Raw genomic sequence first — 25,385 nt, 5'->3', positions numbered from 1 at the left:
AGCAACAAATAATGAGAAAATTAAATTTTATAAATATGCATTTATAATAGCACCAATTTTTTTAAACCATGGAAAGAAATCTAATGAAAGATGTACAAAACTTCTACCATGAAAACTATAAACATGGTTGAGACCAACTACACAAAACTTGAAATGAAGAGATCTGCCATGTCCGTGGATCGAAAGACTCAATATATTAAGATGTCAGTTCTTTCCAAACTGAGGTATACATTCAATAAAATACTGTCAATTTCAGGAGATTTTTTTTTTGGTAGAATTAACAAATGATCCTACATTTTGTATTGAAATGTAAAGGACCTAAAATAGCCAAAATAATCTTGAAGAAAGACAAATCTGAAGTGTTCACACTGCCGGATATCAAGTCTTACAAGCAGCGGTCATCAAGACGGTGTGGTTTGGGGGCAGGTCTAGTCACACAGACCGACAGAGCAGAACAGACCTGCACACTTGCCGTCATCTCATTCACAACAAAAGCACAAGCACAATTCAGTCCTTTCAATAAATGATGTGCACCTACTGCCATCCTGAGAGGGAAACAAAACAAAATAAAGCAAGAACCTTGAATCTTCCATCGCACCATACACAAAAATAATCTGAGGTCACAGATCTAAATGGGAAAGGTAAGCAATACGATTCTAGAATGGACGCTGTACATATCTTCATGAATTTGGGAAAGCTGTCTTAAATAAGACCCCCAAATAAAAGATTCAGTTGGACTTCATTAAAATTGAGAACCTCTGTTCATCCAAGAGAACCATGAAGTCAAACTGCAAACTGGGAAAAGATACTCGCACTATAGACAGCCAATAAAGAACTCAGTCCCCGAACATATAAAGGATTCTTGAAAGTCAGTAAGAAAAAGGCAACCTGGTCAAACGCTGAGCAAAAAGACTCGTGCAAGTACTTCATAACAGAGGCTATCCAAAGAACCAGCGGTTATGGGAAAAGGTTTCGTTGAACGACCCAGGGCAAAGGCGCACTGAAACCACATGCCCCACCGGAGGGCCGGGATGCAGAGGGGCAGGCTGGTGCGCGGGGTATGAAGCCATCAGCACGACCATGCTCACCAGGTGAGCCGCAGCTAGACACACCAACACCCCGTGAGCCAGCCACTCCACTCGGTACACACTCGGCTGAAGGCACTGCTTTTGCCTAAGGCAGTGTTATTTAAAACAGCCCCAACCAGGTAAGAGTCCGAGCGTCCATCAACAGCAGTCCATCAGTAAACCGTGGTGTATTTTACAGGGGAACACGACGGCAAAGAATGCAGTGCTGCTCCATGCAGCAGCAGGGCCGAATTTCATGCAAAAATGTTGTGTGAAGGTCGCCAACCATGAAAGATATACCCATATTTCTGTTTTTATAAGCTACGAAAACAAGTGAAATTAATTGGCGTGGCAGCGGAGGTGCGCGTGGCGATGACCACTTTGGGCTTTGACCGCAAGGAAACAGAAGAAACTTCGTGCATGCTTGGAAGTAGGCTGTCTGGGTGAAAGTTTGCTCCTGGTTTGTGTCATCCGGCCCCTCTAGGCGGTTTCTGACAAAGCCAGATCCCAGCTGCTGTGATCAAAGCCTCCGTGAACCTGACCGGGCTGACCCCGGGCACCCGAGGGAGGGCAGCTGCCCACTGGAGGCCATGCTCGGCCCCGCAGAGGGGAGCCAGTCCTGCAGCAGAGGAGGCAGCTGAGGGCCCCAGGACCCCTGAGCAGGCCGCTCAGGCCCAGCCAGCAGAGAAGGCCGAGCAGACGGTGGGGAGGCACTGAGACTGCATCTGTCACGAGCACCTGACCCTGTCATAGGCTCCTGCACCAGCCACAGCCCGAGGGCAGGTAAAGGCCCAGAGCCCTGGGAATGAAAGGCTGGTTTATTCCAACGGGCAATCAGACAACATGGATCGGTCAAAATGCTGGCCGGAAATGAGGAAAACTGATGATGACGGAAGGAGATATAACACCCGTCTGTCACAGCCTGGACACCAGCGGTGGCAACTGCGATTTACGTCAGTGACTCTCTTCTCCGGATATTTCGGGAGGTTGCAATTGCCCACCAGTTTGAAGGAGCGTTTATGACGGATCGGACCTGTACCTTCTCTCGGGGAAAAAGTGAGATAGCTTGTGCTTCTCCAAATTCCAGCCTTGCCTTATAGCACTGGAGCTGGAGAGGAAGAAAGGGCAGGAGTGGATCTGAGCCGTGCGAGGACTAATTGGACTGGACTCAGGCTAATGAAGCTGCTGGGTTTTGTTCCTCCGCCATCGGTCCACCTGGCCCGGGGCCGCGCGCGCGCTCCTTCTCCACCACTACCTACTCATTCGGCCCGAGAGGTCCCACTGCCAGAGGTCAATCAGGCACCATTTGGGGTCTTTGGCTCCTCACCCACTACAGGGCCCGGGCTTTTCTTTCCAAGCCCTACTGAAGGGGCTGGATGACGCAGCACGAACGTCCAGGGGAGCCGATCACCTACAGGAGATGAGACGGAGCCAAACAACCCTTCCTTCTGTAGGCGACATCCAGACGGCAGGACAGGTGCACCTGCGGGCTGGCTGGCTGGGTGTCCCCACTGCAGGGCAGTGGCCAGCGTGGCGAGAGCACCTTTCACTGCTGCCCAGGCTTCCCCTGCCTCACTCCCCGCCCCTCCACTCCCGCTATTTGGGGTTAAGCTTGCAAATCACTAGCATGGGGGCTTGTCTTCGGCTCTTTTCTAGGGAACATACAGAGACACACAGAGTGGGGAGTCTGAGACATGTTAGAAATTTTCATGGTGCATACATGTATTCAATAAGCACTGAATAAATTATTTTTATATAACAGCATATTTGATCCGCTGGACAATCACTCTGACTATGTACCTAAGCAATAAGCACTACTTATTAGCAACAAATACTAATTTAATTTTTATGAGTGAATCTCAAAGAAAAAAGACAGACAAGAGGAAATTGATGCTCACCATGTGAAGATCTAGGGACGTATGTGCTGAAGGGATATTTCAGGTCCTTTGAATACAGGAAAATCATGGACGAATTTGAATTTTCCTCTGAGGTTTGGCAAACTTTAAAGAATCCATGCAGGAGCTGGCAGTCCACGATTCATGTTCTGAAAGACATTTAATTTCAGTAAAACAAGTCCTTGTTACTAGCTTCAATTTTACCGAGCCACAGCAGCTATGAAATAGAGCAGTTGAGACCTAATGGGAAACCCTGAGGCGTCTGCCTTGCTCAGTGAAATATAAATGTTACTTTTTCTCCCTTGAGCTCGCCAATCCTGTCTGTGCTGTTTGTGGATGCTTTGGGTGCAAGCAGATTGTCTAAGGGAGAAACAAGAGGTGCTGAGGTTACGGGAAGATCGAAGAGGGTAAAACAAGGGCCACCGTGAGGGCGGGCGTGTGGCTCAGGCCTGATGAATGCTGCGGCTGCGGAACAGCCAGACCTGCCCCGGGCAGGCGGGGGCCAGAGGGTGGCGCTGGGTGGGTCAGTGTCCCCAGCTGGGCAAACATGTGTAAGGAGCAAATATCTTTCAATGGCAAAGCTGCTTGTCACCTGTGAGTCCTTTCAGAGAACCGGATGTGGTTCCCCGCCCTTGTTCCCAGCAACTGGCAAAGGCGAAGCCACAGCTAATATTCCTTTCAAAATAAAATATTTGAAAGTACACAGAATCTGGGACAAAGCTATACTTATTATTCCTCAGAATGGAGACAGAGGCAATAGCGAAACCATCGAGGTCAAGGGTTAAGGTGCTCTGATAAACCGCCCTTGCTAACGTGGAAAGACGAGCATCTACACAGTCCTATAAATGGGGTGAGGAAGGATATGCCTCCGTAACCGAGGTTCTCCAGAGAGGAAACCCAGAGGGAGATGCACAGCCATGAGGTCATTTAGGAGTTCGCTGTTCATCCTGGTCCTTCACCTTCTGGAAGGGGCTCGGAGTAACTCGCTCATCCAGCTGAATGGCAATGGCTACGAGGGCATCGTCATTGCAATTGACCCCAACGTGCCAGAAGATGAAACACTCATTCAGAATATAAAGGTAGGTCCCAAGTGGTAATTATCCATGCTTTAAAAAAACCGGCGTAATATGGTGATAGAATGAACATGAGGTCTCCAACTCCAGCTGTGTGCCACGGGCACGTTATTTTTCTGTGTGTCTTCACTTCTTTAAGCATAATGTGGAAATAATAACACAACCATTACGATTCTTCTGAGGGATACGATAATAAAGGAAAGGCACATAACTCATAGTTTGATCCGTTGTCAAAACATACCAAGTGCTGCTACATCCATCGACTGTGGATGATTTCACTGGAAACTGTTTAGCGCTGCACGAAAGCAGAGCCAGCAACATCTGACGGCACAGAGAGGCACAGAGGAAAAGTCCTTTGCCTGACTTTACCACTGGCTCATACCAGACTCTCCCTTTATTCTTCTGTTTGTAACCTCCTGCTCTAGGACTCCAGGATGCAAATCTCTGACCCTTCCAGTGGGAGGAAACCCTGCCTTTTACCAGCCCCAATGCAAGGGGTCCCCTCAGGGCCACCAGGCCTCCTTGCCTACCTCACTTGTTGCTTCTCCTGTAGGGGAGGGAAAACTAGGGAAGAAGGCGTCCTGTCCCGGCAGAGGCATCAACTATTGCAGGATGGAGGGCTGACAAAGGGTGTGCACAACAGCCAATGGCTAAGATAAGAGGGAAAGAAATGTCTTCTAAGAGCCCACCCTGGAGCTTGGCCGCAGCGTACCCAGAGGCAGCATCGCCCAGCGAGCTCAAGCACTGGTGGGTAAACGGAGGGTGATAACAGGTCCCTTTCCCACAGGACTTGGTGGGGACTAACAATCCCCGCAGCAGCAGAAATTGGTACAATGTTGCGAAGCAACTATACCACAAGTTAAAAACCAACAACAGTGCATGCATGTGAGGGAAGCTGGGTAAAGGCTGTATAAGAACTCTGCACGATTTTTAAAAACATTTTAAAATTGAAGTACGGTTTGTTTAAAGTGTTGTGTTAATTTCACCTGTAAAGCCAAGCGATTCCGTTACGCATACAGACACCCTTTTTATATTCTTCTCCACTGTGGTTTATCACGGGACACTGAGTGGGGTTCTCTGGGCCACAGAGAAGAACCTTGTTGTTTATCCATGTAGAATAACTCACGTCTGCTGGTTCTAACCTGCCACCAAACTCTATACAGTTTTTGCATGTCACCTGTGAGTCTAAAATTATTGCAAAAATGAAAAAAGAACTTTTAAATGCATGCCAAGTATCCGGTACAGAGTAAGGGTTCAGTAAACAGCAGGCAGAGTCCCCGGTCCCCAGTCCCCCGTTTAATCTTAGAAAGGGCTCATCCTTGCTCATCAAGCCGAAGGACTGCGATTGTTTCGGAGCAAAGTCCCCGTGTGTGAGCTCAGAACATGGCAGGGCCAGGAGGACACCTCTGAGGTTCCTGGCTCGGAACAGAAGCAAACCCAGAAAGACAGAGTTTGGAGAAGTTTGGGGCTGGAGCAGCGCGGCCCTAAGGGGAGGGGATTTCACTGGGTAACCGGAGATCATGAGACACCACTGCCTGAGTGAAAGGCAAACTCACGCCTTTTGAAACTCTCGACAATCAGAAAACTTTGTGCATCTTTGATGCCTCCAGACTTGGAAATATTATCAGCAGAAATGAAGCAGCTCTTATCTCTAATGACGATGGTAATTTGTGTTTATATGGTGATTTAGAGTAAAAGCAAAAGGACTTTTCTCTCATCGTCTTTGGGAGTTTCCTCCTGAGAAAAACGCTTCTCACTATCATTATTAAATTGGGTGTCTGGTGTGAGTCTGGTATGAGAGAAATTGGTTTCCATGTGTCCTTGTCACAGGAACACAATTCATTTCACCAATTGAAAGGATGGAAACAGAGTCCCTAACTGAGGAGTTAATAAAAGGGTACCTTCATGAGGTTCCAGACCTGCAGTCGAGGGACCTCTCCGCGGTCGTTGCCACTTCCCTGGCCAGCCCCCACTCTGCTTTGTGGGGAGACTCCCCGCCTGGGCAGAAGGCACTAAGTCACCTCTTCAACCTTGGCTTCCGGGGGCGGACCCTGCGCTCCACTTACGGTACCAGCAGATGGCGCTGCTGCAGCTCCGCCCAGGGCACCTGCACGCTGCTCAGGTGGCTGAAGCCGCAGAAGAGAAGCGCGCTCTCTCCCCCCTCTCTCCCTCCTCTCTCCCCCTCCTCTCTCTCTCCCTCCTCTCTCTCTCTCTCTCCCTCCTCCCTCTCTCTCTCTCCCTCCTCCCTCTCTCTCTCTCTCCCTCCTCCCCCGCCTCCACACACACACAAAGATACACAATGGGAATAGTTTGGGGTCTCCCCAATGCATGGGAGCCTACGCACCCCCCCCAACCTTGGCACTCCTTGCCCCTCATCATAACCACTGCATTCATTCATTTGTTCCTTAGTCCAACAAGTATCTACAGAGCAGTTACATCACGGCCGATACCAGGAACTCAGTGGTGAGCAATGCATTATCCCTGCTCTGAAGGAATTACCAGCCCATCCTATCAACTTCGTCCTGGACAGTCTTCCAACCTCAAGAGTCTGTCTGTTTGGATAGATCACTGAAAATCTGGAACTGATGCCAAAGCAAAGAGTCCTTATTAATGTTTCCGTTAAGACATAAAAGATACATTTCAGGCTGCTGCTGTTTCTTATGAGACACTAAAAATGTACATTTCACAAGACAAACTGTAATAGAATACTCTAACATAGGAGGTTTCGCACCTACTTTTCAGCTTTTTGGGTGATAGTGTTTTTATTTTTAAAAATGATGCAATGTTAAATTCTTCTAGTGATTGTTAAAAATCTGTCTTTTTTTTAGAAAGAGATGCAATCATTTCGAGAACTTTTTTTTTAAACTAGCAAGTCAACAATTACTATCACCAACTGAAAGATGGAAACTGAGGCTCAGAGGAATAAAATGCATCCCCCAAGTCGATCCCATCGGGAAGCGGGAAAGCAGCATGCACCCTCTGCACGGATACCTGAGGGCTATTTCCCACACCCAGAGCTGGGCCTGCTCCTGAGGCCAGCCCCCAGGACGGGACTCCGCCACTCCTCGGTGGCGGCGTCTAGTGACTCTGCTCTGTCCCAGAAGGACTTTCTTTCCTCCAAGAATGCTCCCTTTTTTCTCTTGCATTATCAGGCCTTTTTCCCATTAACATGTACATGTTGTAATAGTTCCCATTTTTTAAAACAAACAAAACTCCCCTGCCCTGAAGGCCTCCTTCATCTACTGCTTCATTTCTCGTTCCCCTTTAATCTGCAGAAAAACTTCTTGCCATGCTGTTGGCACTGCCTCTGCTTCCTCACCTCCCACTCTCCTGAATTCCCTCACAGGGCGCCATCTCCTTCCATTAAGGACCCACTCAGGGTGCCGCATCCTCCAGGTCTTAGTCGTCATCTTACTTGACTGCTCAGCAGCATCTGACACTGGCGATCACTCTAAATCGCTCTGAGCCCTGCCTTCTGACTTCCTCCCTGTGCACCTGCTGCTCTTTCTGAGTCTCCTTTGCTGGCTCCTTCTCTCCCCACTTCTGCATGCTGGGGCCCCTGAAGCTCAGTCTTCAGTCCTCTCCTTCCCTCTGTCTATACTCGTTTCTGTGTTTTTCGGTGGCTTTTAGGCCCAGTTTTCCTTCCTATAAATACCTTGTAATGCTCCTTCTACCATCCTGTCCTGCTGCATCTCAGGAACACTACGATGCTTTTGTTTCAAAGAAATAAAATTAAGTATAATTTGTAGAGAAATTATGTAATTATATCATTTCCTTAAACCTAACACAGTGCTATTCTAAAACCAAACACCATCGTAACCCCCAAGGCATCAGAGAGTCAGCAGCTGCTGAGGCCGGATTCACCTTCATTTGCGTTTCTCTCCCACCAGTACTTGGTGTGAGACATGGAGACTAAGACTCTGTAATTCTCAGTTTCTCCCTCTTCTTTAAGGGTCGAATAAAAGGAAACGAACAGCTGATACATGATAAGCACCTGTGCCAAGCGGCCCTGGTTCCAAGTGCTTGGTTGACCTGGTTTCATCCTCACAACAGCCCTATGAGCTGGTCCCTGTAGTATTTACCATTTTAGGAATGGGGAAACTGAGGCTCAGAAGGACTGAAGGAAACTTCCTGACGTTCCACCACGAGTGTGCAGCCACGATTAGTGTCTGCTCCTGGAGTCGTCACTGTGAAGCATCACACTGGGACCCAGAGCAGCGGTAAAATCTCGATAAAGGCCAGCTATTCCTCCTAACAAAACAAACCGTCTCTTCCTGGCTTGAGAAATAGCTAGTCTTTGGAGATGTGAGATACAGACGTAAACTCGACTAACTGGTACTTCCACCTTTTTCTTTGTCGTAAGGGAACTTACTTATGTTTTCCTTTTTTCAGGATATGGTGACCAAAGCATCTCCATATCTGTTTGAAGCTACGGAAAAAAGATTCTATTTCAAAAATGTTGCCATTTTGATTCCTGCAAGTTGGAAGGCAAAACCGGAATATGTGAAACCCAAACTTGAGACCTACAAAAATGTGAGAATAGCAAGTTATGGCTTCAAGTTCAGTTTTCTTTTGTGATTCAGATTTCTTTCATCAAAATATTCCAGAATCAAATGAAATTGTTTCAAAATATTCTAGTGAGTAAGGCCAATTCACTTGCTAAAATTTTGCAATGATAAAAACTTTTTCTTAAATTTCAGGCTGATGTTGTGGTTACTGAACCAAATCCTCCAGAAAATGATGGGCCCTATACGGAGCAGATGGGAAACTGTGGAGAAAAGGGTGAAAAAATTTATTTCACTCCTGACTTCGTAGCAGGAAAAAAGGTGCTTCAATATGGACCACAAGGTATGGGTAGAGAGAGACTATTCTGCTGTATATGTCTTATCATTTAATAATTTTATGTTGTGGAGTTCCCGTCGTGGCTCAGTGGTTAATGAATCTGACTAGGAACCATGAGGATGCCGGTTCGATCCCTGGCCTCACTCAGCGGGTTAGGGATCCACCATTTGCCGTGAACTTTGGTGTAGGTCGCAGGCGTGGCCCAGATCCCTCCTTGCTGTGGCTGTGGTGTAGGCTATAGCTCCGATTAGACCCCTGGGAACCTCCATATGCTGTGGGTGTGGCCCTAGAAAAGACAAAAAAAAATTTTTTTTATGTTCCAAGTAGATCAACAATAGCACTAGCTTTCTGAGAAAGCTCATTTAAGCCAAGTAAACTATTAGAGCTTGTTTGTTTACATAAGCCAGATTCAGAACAGTGCATTTCTCAGTTAGAAATGTATTTTCTTCATATCGTGCATATATGTGTAAATATATTTTTTAATTTTCGGAAATTAGTATCAGATAATAACTGTAAAAGAGTTTAAGAGGTAGTACTAGGTATCTGTGGCTCTGTGGGAAGACACCTGCACAAATTAAATTTCCTGCCTGCAGTGTTTTCAGGCTTTTATGTGCATTCAAATCATAAACAAATTATACACAGATAAACAGATTATTCTGATGGTGGAACCCAAGAATCTACATTTTTAACAAGCTCCCAAGTGACACCGTTTGACCAGGGACCACCCTTTGAAAACCAAACAGAATATCCTTGCTGTTCGGCCCTTGAAAACCTGTGATTAAAGTCAAAATTTCCTCCAAAATATCATTTATCATTCCCATATGAACTATCTAGAGCAATCTTTGGTGAAAATATGAAAAGAAACCATCAATGGAGTATTTATATATATTAGGTACTTTTCAAGTATAATCAAGTATGATTAGTATTAACTAGGTTTACCAACAACTAGTACGTTTCTTTACTATCTTGAAAAGATTAAAACCAGTTTGACTCTCTTCATTTATTTAAATGAAGGTAAGGCAGGGAAAACAAACAAGCAAACTAAAGCGCATTGGTGCCTGCGTCATCCCCCGCCCCAATCCCGTCCCGCCCCCACGCCCTAGAGCACTCGCGGACCTTCTTGGAGGGAGGAGTCGCACCCCTGCCTCCTGCTCCTTCCCTTCCCACCCCTGCCTCCTGCTCCTTCTCTTCCCACCCCTGCCTCCTCCTCCTTCTTTTTCCACGCCTGCCTCCTGCTCCTTCTCTTCCCACCCCTGCCTCCTGCTCCTTCTCTTCCCACCCCTGCCTCCTCCTCCTTCTCTTCCCACCCCTGCCTCCTTCCCTGCTCCTTCCCTTCCCACACCTGCCTCCTCCTGCTCCTTCTCTTCCCACCCCTGCCTCCTCCTGCTCCTTCCCTTCCCACCCCTGCCTCCTCCTGCTCCTTCCCTTCCCACCCCTGCCTCCTGCTCCTTCTCTTCCCACCCCTGCCTCCTCCTCCTTCTTTTCCACGCCTGCCTCCTGCTCCTTCTCTTCCCACCCCTGCCTCCTGCTCCTTCTCTTCCCACCCCTGCCTCCTCCTCCTTCTCTTCCCACCCCTGCCTCCTCCCCTGCTCCTTCCCTTCCCACACCTGCCTCCTCCTGCTCCTTCTCTTCCCACCCCTGCCTCCTCCTGCTCCTTCCCTTCCCACCCCTGCCTCCTCCTGCTCCTTCCCTTCCCACCCCTGCCTCCTGCTCCTTCTCTTCCCACCCCTGCCTCCTCCTCCTTCTTTTTCCACGCCTGCCTCCTGCTCCTTCTCTTCCCACCCCTGCCTCCTGCTCCTTCTCTTCCCCCCCCTGCCTCCTCCTCCTTCTCTTCCCCCCCCTGCCTCCTCCCCTGCTCCTTCCCTTCCCACACCTGCCTCCTCCTGCTCCTTCTCTTCCCACCCCTGCCTCCTCCTGCTCCTTCCCTTCCCACCCCTGCCTCCTGCTCCTTCTCTTCCCACACCTGCCTCCTCCTGCTCCTTCTCTTCCCACCCCTGCCTCCTCCTCCTTCTCTTCCCACCCCTGCCTCCTGCTCCTTCTCTTCCCACACCTGCCTCCTCCTGCTCCTTCTCTTCCCACCCCTGCCTCCTCCTCCTTCTCTTCCCACCCCTGCCTCCTCCTCCTTCTCTTCCCACCCCTGCCTCCTCCTCCTTCTTTTTCCACGCCTGCCTCCTGCTCCTTCTCTTCCCACCCCTGCCTCCTCCTGCTCCTTCCCTTCCCACCCCTGCCTCCTGCTCCTTCTTTTTCCACGCCTCCATAAGAAGAGAAGATGCCCAGTGCGGGGCTCCGTAAGCGTGCAGGGAACTGATTTTCTGAAGGGCTCCATCTCACTGCCGAGCCCGCCCCACCACCAAGGCCACCGTGGGCCGCGTCATTCCTTTACACTCTGTCCTGCGCTGTGGGTCCCCGTCTGCTCCCTCAGTGTCCCCTTACCTTTAAGAGGCCATCCGTTGTCCCCAGAATCTCCAGCAATCTGAATCCTTATGGGAGGGACGGGAGGCACGGACTCCTCACCTAACCCCCCACTCGGCCTGCGGCGGCAGTTACCTTCCAGAAGCACTGGGATGTACACAAGCCAGTAAGATTCACCCAAACTTAACAAGCCCTCCCGGAGCACCTGTCCAGTTCCCGACAGCATGTGCCCAGACACGACAATGAGGAGGCCCGCGCCCGTGCTCCCGGAGGCGAGTCTGTGCGAGACTGGCAGTGGGCGGCGAGGCCCGCAGGGCAGGGCGACGTCCTCGTGGACATCGCCAAGCGGAGAGGAAGCGGCCGTCGAGTGCGGGGTCCGAGGAGGCTTCCGGGTGGCTGTACCTTCACGTCGAAGGGCGAGGAGGCGTCAGGGAAAGGCGGAGAGTGTTTCCAGCGGGGGACCGTGGAGAACTGAGCCGGGACGGGCGAGGGCAGGAGGAGGGCAGGGATTGCTGTCCAAGCGTCCGGAAGGGGGTGCGGCGCAGCCAGACGCACGGCTTCCGAGGGGCAGGGCCTGAAACCTCAGGGACCCGGTACCCGAGGGGAGACGCTGGACACGGCGCGTGCCCCCCTGCGCGTCCCTGGAGACGGACACGGAGGACGGGCTGAGAGGGGCGGCGGCGCAGGCGCCAGGGCGGGAGGCTGGAAAGACAGGAACGGCCCGAGCACAGGGCCGAGGGGCTGCAGCCGGCCATGCGTGGGGCCTGCCGTGCGGGAGCCCGGGGACGAGTTGCCGCCGGGAGTGCTGTCCTGCACACGCCTCCGGCTCTCAGAGCAGCCTAGCCGAGCGCCGTCGCCACCCGTGGACCATCGAGGGTTTCCGCCATCCAAGACGCTGGGTGTCAGCTGCAACCGTGAGCTCTGGGAGGACAGGGCACTGGTTCAGTTTTGTCTGAATAGCTGTCTGGCACTTTTTAAGTGCCTAATGAACACGTGTAATGCAAAATGGGAAGTTATATTTTACAAAAATGTGCAATGGTCATATTAGACTGTTCTTTCTGGGAAATCAAAGGTTTAATTAAAAAAGACATAGGAAAGCATAAGGACATTCAGAAGAATACTTTTTCCTAGTTTAAGGGGTATTTTTATCCATTCCTCTGTCATTAGCTTTTTAGGTTGTTTCCACATCTTGGCTATTGCAAACAGCACAGCAATGAACATAGGAGTGCATGTATATTTTCTTTTTCTTTTTTTCTTTTTTTTTTTTTTTTGGTCTTTTTTGCTATTTCTTTGGGCCGCTCCCCGCGGCACATGGAGGTTCCCAGGCTAGGGGTCCAATCGGAGCTGTAGCCACTGGCCTACGCCAGAGCCACAGCAACGCGGGATCCGAGCCGCGTCTGCAACCTACACCACAGCTCACGGCAACGCCGGATCGTTAACCCACTGAGCAAGGGCAGGGACCGAACCCGCAACCTCATGGTTCCTAGTCGGATTCGTTAACCACTGTGCCACAACGGGAACTCCCGATTTTCAAATTATGGTTTTTTCCAGATACATGCCCAGGAGTGGGATTGCTCGATCACATGGTAGTTCTATTTTTGGTTTCTGAGGAATACCCACACTTTTTTTCCACAGTGCTGTACCAATTCACATTCCCACCCACGGTGCAAGAGGGTTTCCTTTTCTCCGCATCTCCTCCAGCATTTGTTGTTTGTAGACCTTTTGATGATGGCCATTCTGGCTGGTGTGAGGTGGAGCCTCAGAGTAGCTTTGATTTTCATTCTCTGATAATTAGCGACATTGAGCATCTTTTCTTTTTGGCCATCTGTATGTCTTCTTTGGAGAAATGTCTGCTTACATCTTCTGCCCATTTTTTATCAGGTTGTTTGGGTTTTTAATATTGAGCTGCAGGAGGCATTTGCATATTTTGGAGATTAATCCCATGTGGTGCATATATGCAATGGAATATTACTCAGCCATAAAAAAGAATGAAATAATGCCATTTCCAGAAACATGGCTAGACCTAGAGATTATCATACTAAGAGACGGTAGTCAGACAGTGAAAGACAAACACCACACGATGTCACCTATTTGTGGAATCTAAAAAAGGATCAAGTGAACTTATTTGCATACCAGAAACAGATACATGAGAAAACAGACTTACGGTTACCAAATGGGACAGGTGGGGGGAGGATGGACTGAGGATTTGGGACTGGCATAGGGAACTCTACCCAATATTCTGAGATAATCTCTATGGGAAAAGAATCTGAAAAAGGATGGATGTGTGATAGGTGAATCACTTTGTCATACAACAGAGATTATTGCAACCTTGTAAATAAACTCTACCTCAATGAAAGGTTTAAAACGAAAAAGGAGTGGGTTGGACTGGGATTTGGGGGCTAGTAGATGCAAACTATTACATTTAGAATGGATAAGCAATGAGGTCCTGTTTATGGCACAAGGAAGTACATTCAATCACTTGCGATAGAACATGACAGAAGATAATATGAGAAAAAGAATGTATGTATATATGTATGGCTGGGTCGCTTTGCTGAACGATAGAAATTGACAGAACACTGTAAATCAACTATAATAAAAGGTTTTTTAAAAATAAATAATCTTAGCTGCTTCAAAAACTAACCCCTAAGAAGGGGGGTAATGGTGCCATTTTTTCTGTAATCAGATGTTCAAACTCTTTTTTCACAGGAAGGGTATTTGTCCACGAATGGGCTCACCTGCGATGGGGCGTGTTTAATGAGTACAACAACGAGCAGAAGTTCTACTTATCCAACAAAAAGAACAAACCAGTGATGTATGTACACTGCGATTAACTTTTCCCAAACTATTTTAACTTGCAACCAATTTTATCTTGAATTGATTACTTTAAAAAGTCTTTTGTCTTATCTTCTATCTCTCATTCTCTCAGTGCCTTCTTTTTCAGAGTCCCATAAAGCTACCACTTTTACCCACTTTACCAAGGCTTTAATTAGTTGCGTTCTCTACTCTGCAGCGGTAAATCCTCTGTCTGTGTGTGTGTGTGTGTGTGGACAGCCAGAAGAATCCACAGGAGCTGTGTTGAGGATCGTCACCTTTTTATGTCATCATCAGTGACCTAAACAAAGCTTCAGTGCCTAAAGGTAGAACGGTATCTGTGTGAACGTGCATGGGCCTGGGAGAGGCTTCAGAACTTAACTTCCAAATATTAAATATTCGACATTTTAAAGACAGTCCAATACTAAAACAGAACAGAAAACTCCCAATTTAAATAAAGTGCCGCATAGTGTCAGTAGAAGGCGAACTGAACACCTAACACCTTGGCGGCCAAGGTTTTACGGGTAAGCCCTTGCAATCAAAAATTTCAGGGAATATAAACTGCTTTAGTACAAACATAAAAAAGAAGGAGCTTCCTAATTTTTTAAAGCACTAGCGTAATTCATATACTAAAATCTGAAAGATGCCATGAAAAAGAATTATGCGGATATGGCTTTCTAAAAAGATTTTAAATGAAAGGATAGTAAATTACACCCAGCAGGGTGAAGGGAATAATAAATACACTAAGACCAAGAGGGATGTCGACTGGAAATCTGACGACACTATGACATTAGGTAAGTAACCAATATACTGAGTAAAGAAGAAAAATAAATGATTATTCCAACAGCCCCTGAAAAGGAATCTAATAGCCTTGCTCATTTAGGGCTGAGCTAAAGACACCGCCCTCTTTGTAGAGGCGGCAGTGGGCAGAATACTCTTTTTGGCTCCTGCTCCCAGCTCTGCTCCCCGCCCCGCCCCCCATGGCTGTGTAGGGAGACGCCCAGCCTGGGTCTGGTTCCTGCCTTCACTCGGCACCGTTTCCCAGGAGGCTGCCCTGGGCTCCCGAAGGTCCCAGACCGCTGTCCGCTGTCCCCTTCATTCCAGTCAGACCCTGTCAGCTCGGCCCACGTGCATTTTCCCTCATATACGCCCCAGGGTCGCTCCCCCGACGGGATCCGACGCTGGATAGGCACCTCTGGAAGCTCAGCCAGCAGATGCCATTCCACCGTGACATCCGCCTTTCCCACTGCTCCTTGCAGAGCTTCCGGACAGACCCTGGGCATCCCCTCGAGGAAAGCTCATTAGGACACGTTCCTGTCCAGAGCTCCTCGAAACAGCTGCATTTGCAATGTGTTCCTTCCCTGCCAATAACAACAGCAAACCTATATGATGACGCTGTCCTCCTATTATGAGATTTTATTATAACATGCAGATAGTATGTATTGCTTATCTACCCGTGTTGTTGCTGCTGTCTTGTCTTTTTAGGGCTGCACCCGCGGCATATGGAGGTTCCCAGGGTAGGGGTCAAATCAGAGCTGTAGCTGCCCGCCTACACCACAGCCACAGCCACACTGGATCCGAGCCATGCCGGAGACCTAAACCACAGCTCATGGCAATGCCGGATCCTTAACCCACTGAGCAAGGCCAGGGATCGAACCTGCGACCTCATGGTCACTGGTCGGGTTTGTTAACCGCTGAGCCATGACGGGAACTCCTGCCTACCAAATTTTAAAAATTACTTTTAAGGACTAGAAACAATCACAAAAAAGACAGGACTGTACATAAGAGAAGGCTTCCTTAACATGAGAGAGAACATGAATCCAACTCCAACAGCCCACATCATGTTTAACAGAAAATCACCAAAGACAATCCCAGGAATAAGACGGGATCGCCATGATTACCTGACCTTGTTTATGAAGTCGTAGCAATGCAACAGCGCACTGGGGAGGCTGGGGGCTTCTAGAAAGGAAGAGAGAAGATGCTCTCAGGCAGATGATATGTGGTCCACTTTAAGAGCCCGCGGGGAAAACACAAACTGAAGCTGAGAAGGGATGTCAATAAGAGGACCAGATGCAAAATGAATATTCACACTTCCTTCTCATGTATTAACAATACCCAGTCCAGTCCAAAATGTAACGGGAAAAATGCTACATTCAAGATAGCAATCAAAGGTATAATAAAAGTAGGGAAAACTTGAGGAAATGTGGAAGTTACATTTGAAGAAAACCATGAAATCCTTCTAAAGGAATTTTTAACAAAATCAAGATTAAATGAGAGACTTTCAAATCATGGAAGGTGTAAATCTGACCCAAATTAATATTTAGGTCTTATATAGATTTGACTCTAGTCAAAAGTACATCTATTTTTACCTTTTGTTAGTTTGTTCTTTAGGGCTGCATCTGCAGCATATGGAGGTTCCCAGGCTAGGGGTCAAATTGGAGCTGTAGCCACTGGTCTACACCACAGCCACAGCAACGCCAGATCCGAGCCATGTCTGTGACCTACACCACAGCTCACGGCAATGCTGGACCCTCAGCCCACTGAGCAAGTCCAGGGATCAAACCTGCAACCTCATGGGTGCCAGTCAGATTTGTTTCCGCGGAGCCATGATGGGAACTGCTACTTCTACCTCATTTTTGAAACCCTAGTTTATTCAGTAGATAGTAGCTAAGAATATTTTTGAAAAAGAGCAGTAATAAAGAAAACTTTTACTTGTTGAATTTTAAATTTACCGTAAAGCTACATTAATTAAAATGATGTGAACTGACAGGCAAGTAATTTACTCTTTAATATGGCTAAAATGGTAAATCCATAAGGAAAACAAGACTTCTTAAGATGTCAGGACAATTTTTAACAATGTGGGGGAAAAAAATTAACAGGCACTCCTTCAATAGGATAGACTCATTCAATATAAAAAATAAAATCATAATGGGTTTCCTTGGGGTGCAGTGGGTTATGGTTCTGATGTGTCTCTGCAGCAGCCCGGGTCACTGCTATGGCATGTGTTCGATCCCTGGCCTGGGAAATACCACGTGCCTTGGGCATGGACCAAAAAAAGACAGAATGAAAACCAGAAAAATGTTAATAAATATTGAACTCCTATATGAAGGGAAGGTCTTTCTATACATTCAAGAATTGGAAAATAATATAGTCAAATGAATAATAAATTTGGCTACATATAAATTTAAAATGTACATAAGTCAAACATAAACTAAATAAAAAAATAAAAAAGGTGAAAAGATATCCACAATAATTTTAAAAACAGGCTTTTAAAAGCTTATCATTATAAGACATGAAGAACTTTTGAAAACCAGGAGGAAAACAATAGTACCCTAATAGAAAAAAGACACAAGAGGAGAACAAATAATTTATAAAAGAAGAAATTAAAATGGGCAATAAACATGTGAAAAGGTTCAGACTTAACTAGAGACCAAAGAGGTGCAAGTGTGACAAAGATGAGAGTCATTTACTGCCTCTAAGTCCTGTCTGTGGGGTGAGGCCTCCCCTAGACAGTTGCTAAAGTCGTAACTAGCACAGCTCTTCTGAAAAGCAATTTGGTGACACATCAAATCTCTAATAAAATTTTCCCTATTTCTGGATCTAGTAATTTCACATTTAACAGTCCACTTTAAAGAAAATGATAGAATGAGCTCTATCAACAGGTTTTAAAATGTTCAGACTTCTAGATCTGATGATTTATTTGGGGAATCGGTCATATAGCAAACTTGGAAATGCAGTCAAAATTTTATGGGAAAATGTATTTATTCATGGAGGTTTTATTTTTAGTACTGACAAATGAGGGGGGAACAAAATTACGTACATTGGGCTAAATTCATAGTATAGCATCAAAATATGAAATTATTAGGATCATGCTTTGAACTATTATGAATTATAATAGTACATTAAAAATGCTAAGGTTTTTTTTTTAAAAAGCAAGGAGCCAAGCTGCACGTACAAGCTCCGCTGATACGGAGAGAAGGAAATCTTATCGTGCTATCGTTACTGTTGGCAGGAGCTTATTTCTGACAGTGGGACGTGAGTTTTCTCTTCTCTTCTTTATACTCTTCTGCTATTTCCCAAATTTTCTGAGTGTTCATATATGATTTACATACTCAAAAAATAAAATGTGCCGGAAAAGCATTCCATTAATAATGGCAACAAAACTCATAAGCACATAAAGAAAAATTGAAAATACCCTTGAACATACAAGAACTATGCAAAAACTGTAGGACATAAACTAGTTAGGTCAAAACAAACAAAAAATGTCGATGAGACTTTTGAGGGGAACAAAAGGCAGCTCCCGATCTTCCGGGAAGGAGGGACTAGGCTGGGAAATGCCTCAGGCTCTGACCCTCATCAATTCCTAACAGAGACCCCAGGGACCGTAAGCCAGCCTTAGCTTTTCTGCTGCGTGGAAATACCTTCTGATGCTATTTTGGGAAGCGCTCAGATACTCTCTGGCAAACAGAAATTACTCTCATGAGAATTTATTTGCTATTTGAGGGGATGTATTAGTTTCTGGAATTGTGAAAGGAAACTGCGGACAGAGCTATCTACAGAGCCTGGCCGCAGAGTCCAAGCCTTCGAAATTAGCATAGCACCTACGCGTCTAACCGTCTAACCGTGATGCATTTTCAGATGTTCGGCAGCCATCCGCGGTACAAATGTACTACCACAATGCCAAGGAGGCAGCTGTGTCACCAAACCGTGCCGAGCAGACAGAGTAACGGGGCTGTTCCAGAAGGAGTGTGAGTTCATACCCGATCCCCAGCAGAGCGAGAAGGCCTCCATAATGTATGCACAGAGCATTGAATCGGTAAGTGCTCTGACCTTTCTTTTCTTTTATTCTCGACACGCGTACATTTCGTGAGGTTTTCCTTCCAGATGCTTCGAGAGGGGGTCAAATGTTAGCAAGTCCTGAGTGAGCAGCGGGCATCCGTGGGACAAGCCAGGAACGCAGAGTCAGGGATGCAGTCCTGTCTTCCCCAGAGCCCTGCCTTCGGTCCATTTTTGATTCTCCATCAACTGCCTCCCTCTCGCCTTTAGTTTAAGGCTTAGAATTACTGGAGATATCCTTAACGGCAGAAAAGCAGAAACATTAGTTAAGTAGGACATTTACCCCGAGGGATCAGACACTTTTTCTGCAGCTACTGAGGACGTGAGCAGTAGCTGTTGATTTAACTTTCAGAGATCTATTTTCAGCGGGCATATCTGCTTTGGGCTGTTGACTAAGTCCTTCCATTCTTTTAAGGGTGTTGGTGCCCTTAGGGCGTTTGTACACAGTTGTAATAGCTTTAACTAGTTTTGAAATGCAAATCTTCCTCCGTGTGTGATGGGGTGGTGCTCCATAACCCTACGACGGGTTGAAAATGTCACACGGTGAAAACGCGTTTAACATTCCTGACCTGGGAGCATCGCGGCTTAGCCCAGCCTGCCTCGAATGCGCCTCGGAACACACATGAGTCTCTAGTTGGGCAAGATCATCCCGCACGAGCCTGCGTATGATGACCTGGTGCTGAATGGCTCACGCCATCTGCTGAATACCGTGCTGAGCTAAAAGCAGAACGGCGGCGGCCCGGGGGTAGCATGGTTCACCTGCACGGTCTCGAGGTTACCAAGCCGTGGCTCTGCTGCCGGCCCGGCAGCCTCAGGGATTATCACGCTGCACACCGAGAGCCCAGGAAAAGGTCAAAGTTCAAAATGGGAGGTACGGTTTGCACTGAATGTATATGGCTTTTCCACCGTCATGAAGTCAAAAAAAATCCGAAGTCATACGACGCCAGGGCAGGGGCCATCTGCACGGTTTTTTTAATGACTGACTGGTTATAAAGTAAATTTGACAATTACCTTTGCTAATGCCAAACATGGATGTCAGTGAATTTGTACCAGCGAAGATAAATGCCTCAGTTACCCGATTTCAGCGGGCAGTGCTTCCTACCTTCCAGCCTCTCACATAAAAGAACGTTTTCCTTTTGGAGTAGAGAATGAAGGAATTTGCAAGCGTCTGTCTGTAACAGTGGGGTGAGTTTTAAAAACGTGATGTAGCGTATGGCTCCCCAGGACCATCCTTCCGTCTGGCCTTGCAGTCTAGGTCCAGACTTACCCAGAAACTTCCAAGAGCGGGACTAGATTGTTTTAAATTAACCACAGTTAAAATGGTGTGCAGTCTGCTTTAGGAACCTTTACTTGGGGCTTATACGAAAGGTTTTCCTGTTCTCTTGCTAAAAAGTAGCCACATTGATAATACAGAAACTACCAAAACAATCTGAACATGCAAATAGAGAGAAAAATAACTGTTTTACAGCTAACGATTCCTTTCTAAATTACTAGAATCTCCGATACCTAGGTTGTTTTTTTTTCTTTCTTTTTTTTCTTTTTTATTAAAGGGCTGCACTCAAGGCATATGGAAGTTTCCAGGCTAAGAACAGAATCAGAGCTATAGCTGCCATCCTACACCACAGCCACAGCCATGCAGGATTCCCGACCCACGGAGTGAGGCCAGGGATTGAACCCGCATCCTCATGGATACTGGTCAGATTCGTTCCTGCTGAGCCACAACAGGAACTCCTAGGATTTTTAATTGAATGGTATTACTGTAAAGCCACTGAGAGGGGAACCAGGTCTTTACACCTGGTGCCTCCTTTTTCAGTCCCCAAATGTTGGCACAGGATGCTTTAGAGAGGAGCAGACACGGTCCTTCACTGGCTGTGTTACTATTGTGCCCACTGCTCACGCTCCTCTCTAATTCTTGCGTAACTACTATTGCCATTTTATAGATTATTTTCGTCTTTTTAGGGCTGCACCCACAGCATTTGGAAGTTCCCAGGCTAGGGGTCCAACTGGAGCTACAGCTGCCGGCAACGCCAGATCCTTAACTCACTGAGCAAGGCCAGGGATCAAACCCGCATTCTCATGGATCCTAGTTGGGGTCGTTTCCATTGTGCCACAGTGGGAATTCCATCATTTTATAGCTTTTTTAAGAAACGAATTTACAGATTGGTTAAGGTTACCAAAAAACCCTGACAAACGTATATTTAGCTTTTATTGTGTGTAAGGGCTACGTTTTGAGGAAGCAAAATTTGGTAACAGGCCTCTGTCATAGGTGGGTTTTCGCGTGGAAAGTGCAGCACAGTGTGAAAGAGCCTTCCTGAAGCTTCTGCAGATTCTGTAAGGCCACAGTCTGAGTGGGAATTCTTTGGGGGAAGGATATGAGATGAAAAGACTCTTGAGAAAAGCACCTTTTGGCTGCAACACGAAGGTAAAGTTCACAATGCCGAAGACAGAGGAGGAGGAATCCCTCGACCAGTGGAGATGCTGACACAGACCTAGGACAGCCCACAGGTCTGAGCGCTCAGCCGCTGCGGGGGCAGCTAGAGACCCAGAGCACACAGCCCCAGGGCGAGCTGGAGAGCGGGGTGAAAACCCACATCACAGAGGCCGCGGTGTGCTGGGGGAGGTGGTGGGGATCGAGAGTGTGAGCCCCGAGGCGCCGCACGAGGATCTCGAGGACAGGCGTGAGAAGGAGGAGGGCCCTGGCGCCGTGGAGCGAGTGACCAGTTAAGGACGGAGTGAGCTGGAAACGTCAGCCCGGAGGCTGCAGTAGCCGAAGGAGGACCGTGAGGGCTTGAGCGACGGAGAAGGAGGGAAGATGAGGAAACAGAGAGACAGGAAGATGTGACGGAGCAGGAGGGAAGATGACGACATGGAGAGGCAGGAAGATGTGTGGCTCTTGGTTACGTCAAAGAGGGAGGGCAGTAGGAGCGCTCCGCTTCCCGGTCCAGGTGGCTGAACAGTCAGGAGGCCTGTTCGGTGCCGGGGAAGAGCGGAGCCGGAGCAAAGGTGAGGAGTTCCCTTTTGAGCATTTGAGGAACTCCGGGGATCCTGCAGGGCGTCTCGGTGGCTTCCGGAGAGCGCTGGAGCGTTGGGTGTAGGAAGTTGGAAAGCCAGGTGTTTGTAAGTCAGCGGGAAGTCAGGAACAGAGCGGGAAGGGAAAGGATGGAGAGAGGAGACCGTCCCGGGGTGGGGGGGGGATGCCGAGATGTGGGTGGACGGAAGGCAGTGGTGGTCGCTGGAAGAGGTAGATCTGAGCGCAGGGAAACAGGGTCCAGTGAGGTCGAGATCTGACTGTTGTTTTCCCCAGCAGTGCTTGGCACTGACTGCGGGGTGGAGCCGAGGTGGTGGGTAACAGAGCAGACTGGGGAGGAGGGATTTAAAATGTTTTAATCGGAGTGCTAAAGATTTAAACAAGCAGTTTACTGTTCCCTCTGTCATTTTATCGACCATTTCAGGTGGTTGAATTCTGTAAAGAAAAAAACCACAATAAAGAAGCTCCAAACGACCAAAACCAAAAATGCAATCTCCGAAGCACATGGGAAGTGATCCAAGATTCTGAAGACTTTAAGAAAACCACTCCCATGACAACACAGCCACCCGCGCCCACCTTCTCACTGCTGCAGATCGGACAGAGAATCGTGTGTCTAGTCCTCGACAAGTCTGGAAGCATGACGGTAGGTCCAGGGAGTGGTGGTCTTTCGGATGCTCGTCTCGCACTGCATTCGAGATGATCTGACCACAGCCTGGAACTGGCCGGGAATAAACGCAACCGCAGGGTCAGAACAGTTACAGCAGCAGCAGCCTTTTCATCAGAAATGCCCACCTCAACTTTATTCAGCAAAAAGTCAGCATCAGGTGGCTCGTTTGCCCAATTAAACTAGCTTTCAATTTGCGGGCAAAGATTCGATGAATTACACAGTAGTAGCGTTTTTATGGTTCCCTGACACGACGCAGCTTGACAGAACCCATGAGCATTGAAACTAATACTTGAACTACAGCCAAATCTGGCTTTACCTTTTAGGGCTATTTATGCAAAAGCCCTAAAATCCCATCCAAAGATGCTACCAAATATGAAGGGAACATTTGCCTCTATGTGAGGCTATGCCTTGAGTACGCCTGTCAGGTGCTCTGTGTTGAGGCAGCCACGTCCAAGTTCCCTCTCGCGGTCCTGTTGTTCGTCTGTCCATCTAAACCCAGCTGACTGCTTTTCTTCTGCTCCCACGCAGGTTGGTGGCCGTCTTAAGCGACTGAATCAAGCAGGCAAACTCTTCCTTCTGCAGACAGTGGAGCAAGGGGCCTGGGTTGGGATGGTGGCATTTGACAGCGCTGCCTATGTAAAAAGTGAACTCGTCCAGATAAACAGCGCCGCGGAAAGAGACGCGCTTGCCCGCAGCTTACCCACAGCAGCCTCGGGAGGAACGTCCATCTGCTCGGGGCTTCGCTCCGCATTTACTGTGAGACAAGTTCCCTACCATCGTTTGCCAGTGTTTACAATTGTGTCTCCTAAGAAACCCCCTTGCAGTGTTTCTGTGCATGCCTAGTGTCCAGTTGATTAGATAACCAAGGGCAGAGCAATGGCTCAAATGATGCAACAACATAGGCCCCCCAAAGCTACTGGTAACATTTATGCTTTTGAGTTTTTCTGCACCTGTGCATTCATGCTTTTCTGTATCCATTTACCAGATGCCTTCTACATGCTGGGCACTGTTAGGCATTAATGATACCACAAAAGGAGCTCCATCATGGCTCAGTGGAAACGAATCTGACTAGCATCCATAAGGAGGCAGGTTTGATCCCTGGCTTCGCTCAGTGGGTTAAGGATCCAGCATTGCTGTGAGCTGTGGCATAGGCCAGAAGCTACAGATCCAGTTTGACCCCTACCTAGCCTGGGAACCTCCATATGCTGTGGGCGTGGCCCTAAAAAGATAAAAAAAAAAAAAAAAAAAAGAATACCACAAGGGCCAGATACCACACCTGCTGTCATAGAGCTTGTAGTCTTATGCGGGAGATTAACTGCATGATCACAGAAATAAGTGTATGAGCATAAATTAATGATGCTATTAAGAAAGGACACAGATAAAAGAGGGAATCTCTTAGGAAAAAAGTGAACCCTGATTTATGGTTCAGTTTGGAGGTAGCTTAACACTCCAGACTTCTGGGCATATAGGACCTCCTTTTGGGCAAGCAAATGCTGGCTTATTTCTTGAATTTTTTACCGACTTCTTGAATTGTTCCTGATCCTTTCAACAATTTGTCTTTCTGAATCCTATGAACCTTTTTCTTCTTTTAACATCTCTCACGACTTTTGGCTCTTCTGTCATCTTCTTTGCTCAAACAAAACTTCTTCAGAGATAGGACTTTCCTTTTAATCCATCCAAGCTACTGGCCCAATATCTTTTGCAGAGGAGCTTCTCAGTAAATACAACTGAATTATGTGATTATATCTGATGCTTAAGGGTGCCAAATACAGAATAGGTATTCTATCTCTATTTTAGGCTATCTAGTCTCTTGAAATAAAGTCTAAGAGGCTGAGGGACCTGGCTGGTCTAAGGTCTCAGAAGCTTGGCAGCGTCTGGGCAGTCTGCCCCCTGCCTGCTGTGGGGCATGGGGCGTCAATGGAGCTGCTCCCTATTCTGGAGCGGGCGCAGGAATGTTTAGCTTCCAGCTCACCATCATGTTGGCACACTCAGCCATTCTGTCCCTCTGGCCTTTATTCCACTTTGAAGGCCAGTTCCCTGAAACTGGTTTCTAAGGCTACAGAGTCAGCTGAAAACCCTTCTCCAGATCCCCCTGGGTTCTCCTGCCTCTGCTGCTTGCAAAGCAGCAAGTAAGGGAGGCAGAGGGACAATAAAATTCCTGACATGTCCTACTAAGCTCCTGCTATGCAAAGCCCGAGGGCAATGACTAGTGCCAGGTGGCCTGGTGGTGAAGAGGGTGCCTCTGGTTCTGCTTCTCCACGCGGAGGGGAGAGAGAGTATGTGAGAGGCACGACTGGAAGTTAGATGCTCCTCCTGCCCAGCAGACCCCGGTACCCGGTGGGGGGCCTGCGTCTGACTTCAGGGTGGGAGGTGCGGGCCTTGGATCCTGCGCTGTCCCTGCGCAAGGCCCTGGTCAGGTCTGACTGCAGTGTCTGCGGAGCTGGGGTCCCTGGACTTTGTCTGCTGAGCTTGAAGGGGGCTGACTCCCCCCCCAACCCCCCCCCCCGCTAGCTCTCACGGGGGAGACGAGGCCTGAGCACCCCATGTCCTGCATCCAGCCCCAGTGAGGATGCACAGCCCTCAGCCTCTACAGCAGGTCGGCCCCGCCCATTTGCACTTCGAGGTCTGTGGGCACCTTTGCATCTTTTCCAGGACACACGGCAGTGGTGGGCAGCAGACACGGGAATCCAAATCGAGCCCTGTCTCGGCCTCTTGGGCCCTGCTGCCTGGGCAGACGGAGGCCACAGCCAAGCG

The 25,385-nt window shown here is 47.9% G+C and overlaps 2 protein-coding genes across 7 annotated transcripts in view; one reads left to right on the top strand and one right to left on the bottom strand.

Annotated features, from left to right (window-relative positions):
• ODF2L (outer dense fiber of sperm tails 2 like) overlaps positions 1-25,385 on the bottom strand; it is a 409,562-nt gene that overhangs the window by 146,395 nt on the left and 237,782 nt on the right. For 5 of the 6 annotated variants that reach the window (XR_002343752.1, XM_013997449.2, XM_021090773.1 and 2 more), the window contains one exon: positions 2,966-3,111. The gene's annotated coding sequence lies outside the window, so the exon portion shown is untranslated. Of the gene's footprint in view, positions 1-2,965; positions 3,112-5,936; positions 6,085-25,385 lie in introns of those variants that run through there. The other variant, XM_021090775.1, reaches the window with a different exon arrangement.
• Positions 3,833-25,385, top strand: part of CLCA1 (chloride channel accessory 1) — a 34,127-nt gene continuing 12,574 nt past the window's right edge. The window contains 7 exon segments of the mRNA NM_214148.2: positions 3,833-4,041; positions 8,428-8,568; positions 8,736-8,883; positions 13,996-14,101; positions 18,739-18,916; positions 22,389-22,607; positions 23,160-23,387. Coding sequence (NP_999313.2) covers positions 3,880-4,041; positions 8,428-8,568; positions 8,736-8,883; positions 13,996-14,101; positions 18,739-18,916; positions 22,389-22,607; positions 23,160-23,387 — 1,182 coding nt within the window. The 5' untranslated portion in view covers positions 3,833-3,879.

This window comes from Sus scrofa, chromosome 4 (assembly GCF_000003025.6).
Source record: "Sus scrofa isolate TJ Tabasco breed Duroc chromosome 4, Sscrofa11.1, whole genome shotgun sequence".
Taxonomy (NCBI): domain Eukaryota; kingdom Metazoa; phylum Chordata; class Mammalia; order Artiodactyla; family Suidae; genus Sus; species Sus scrofa.
This window is presented reverse-complemented; position numbering and strand designations above follow the sequence as displayed.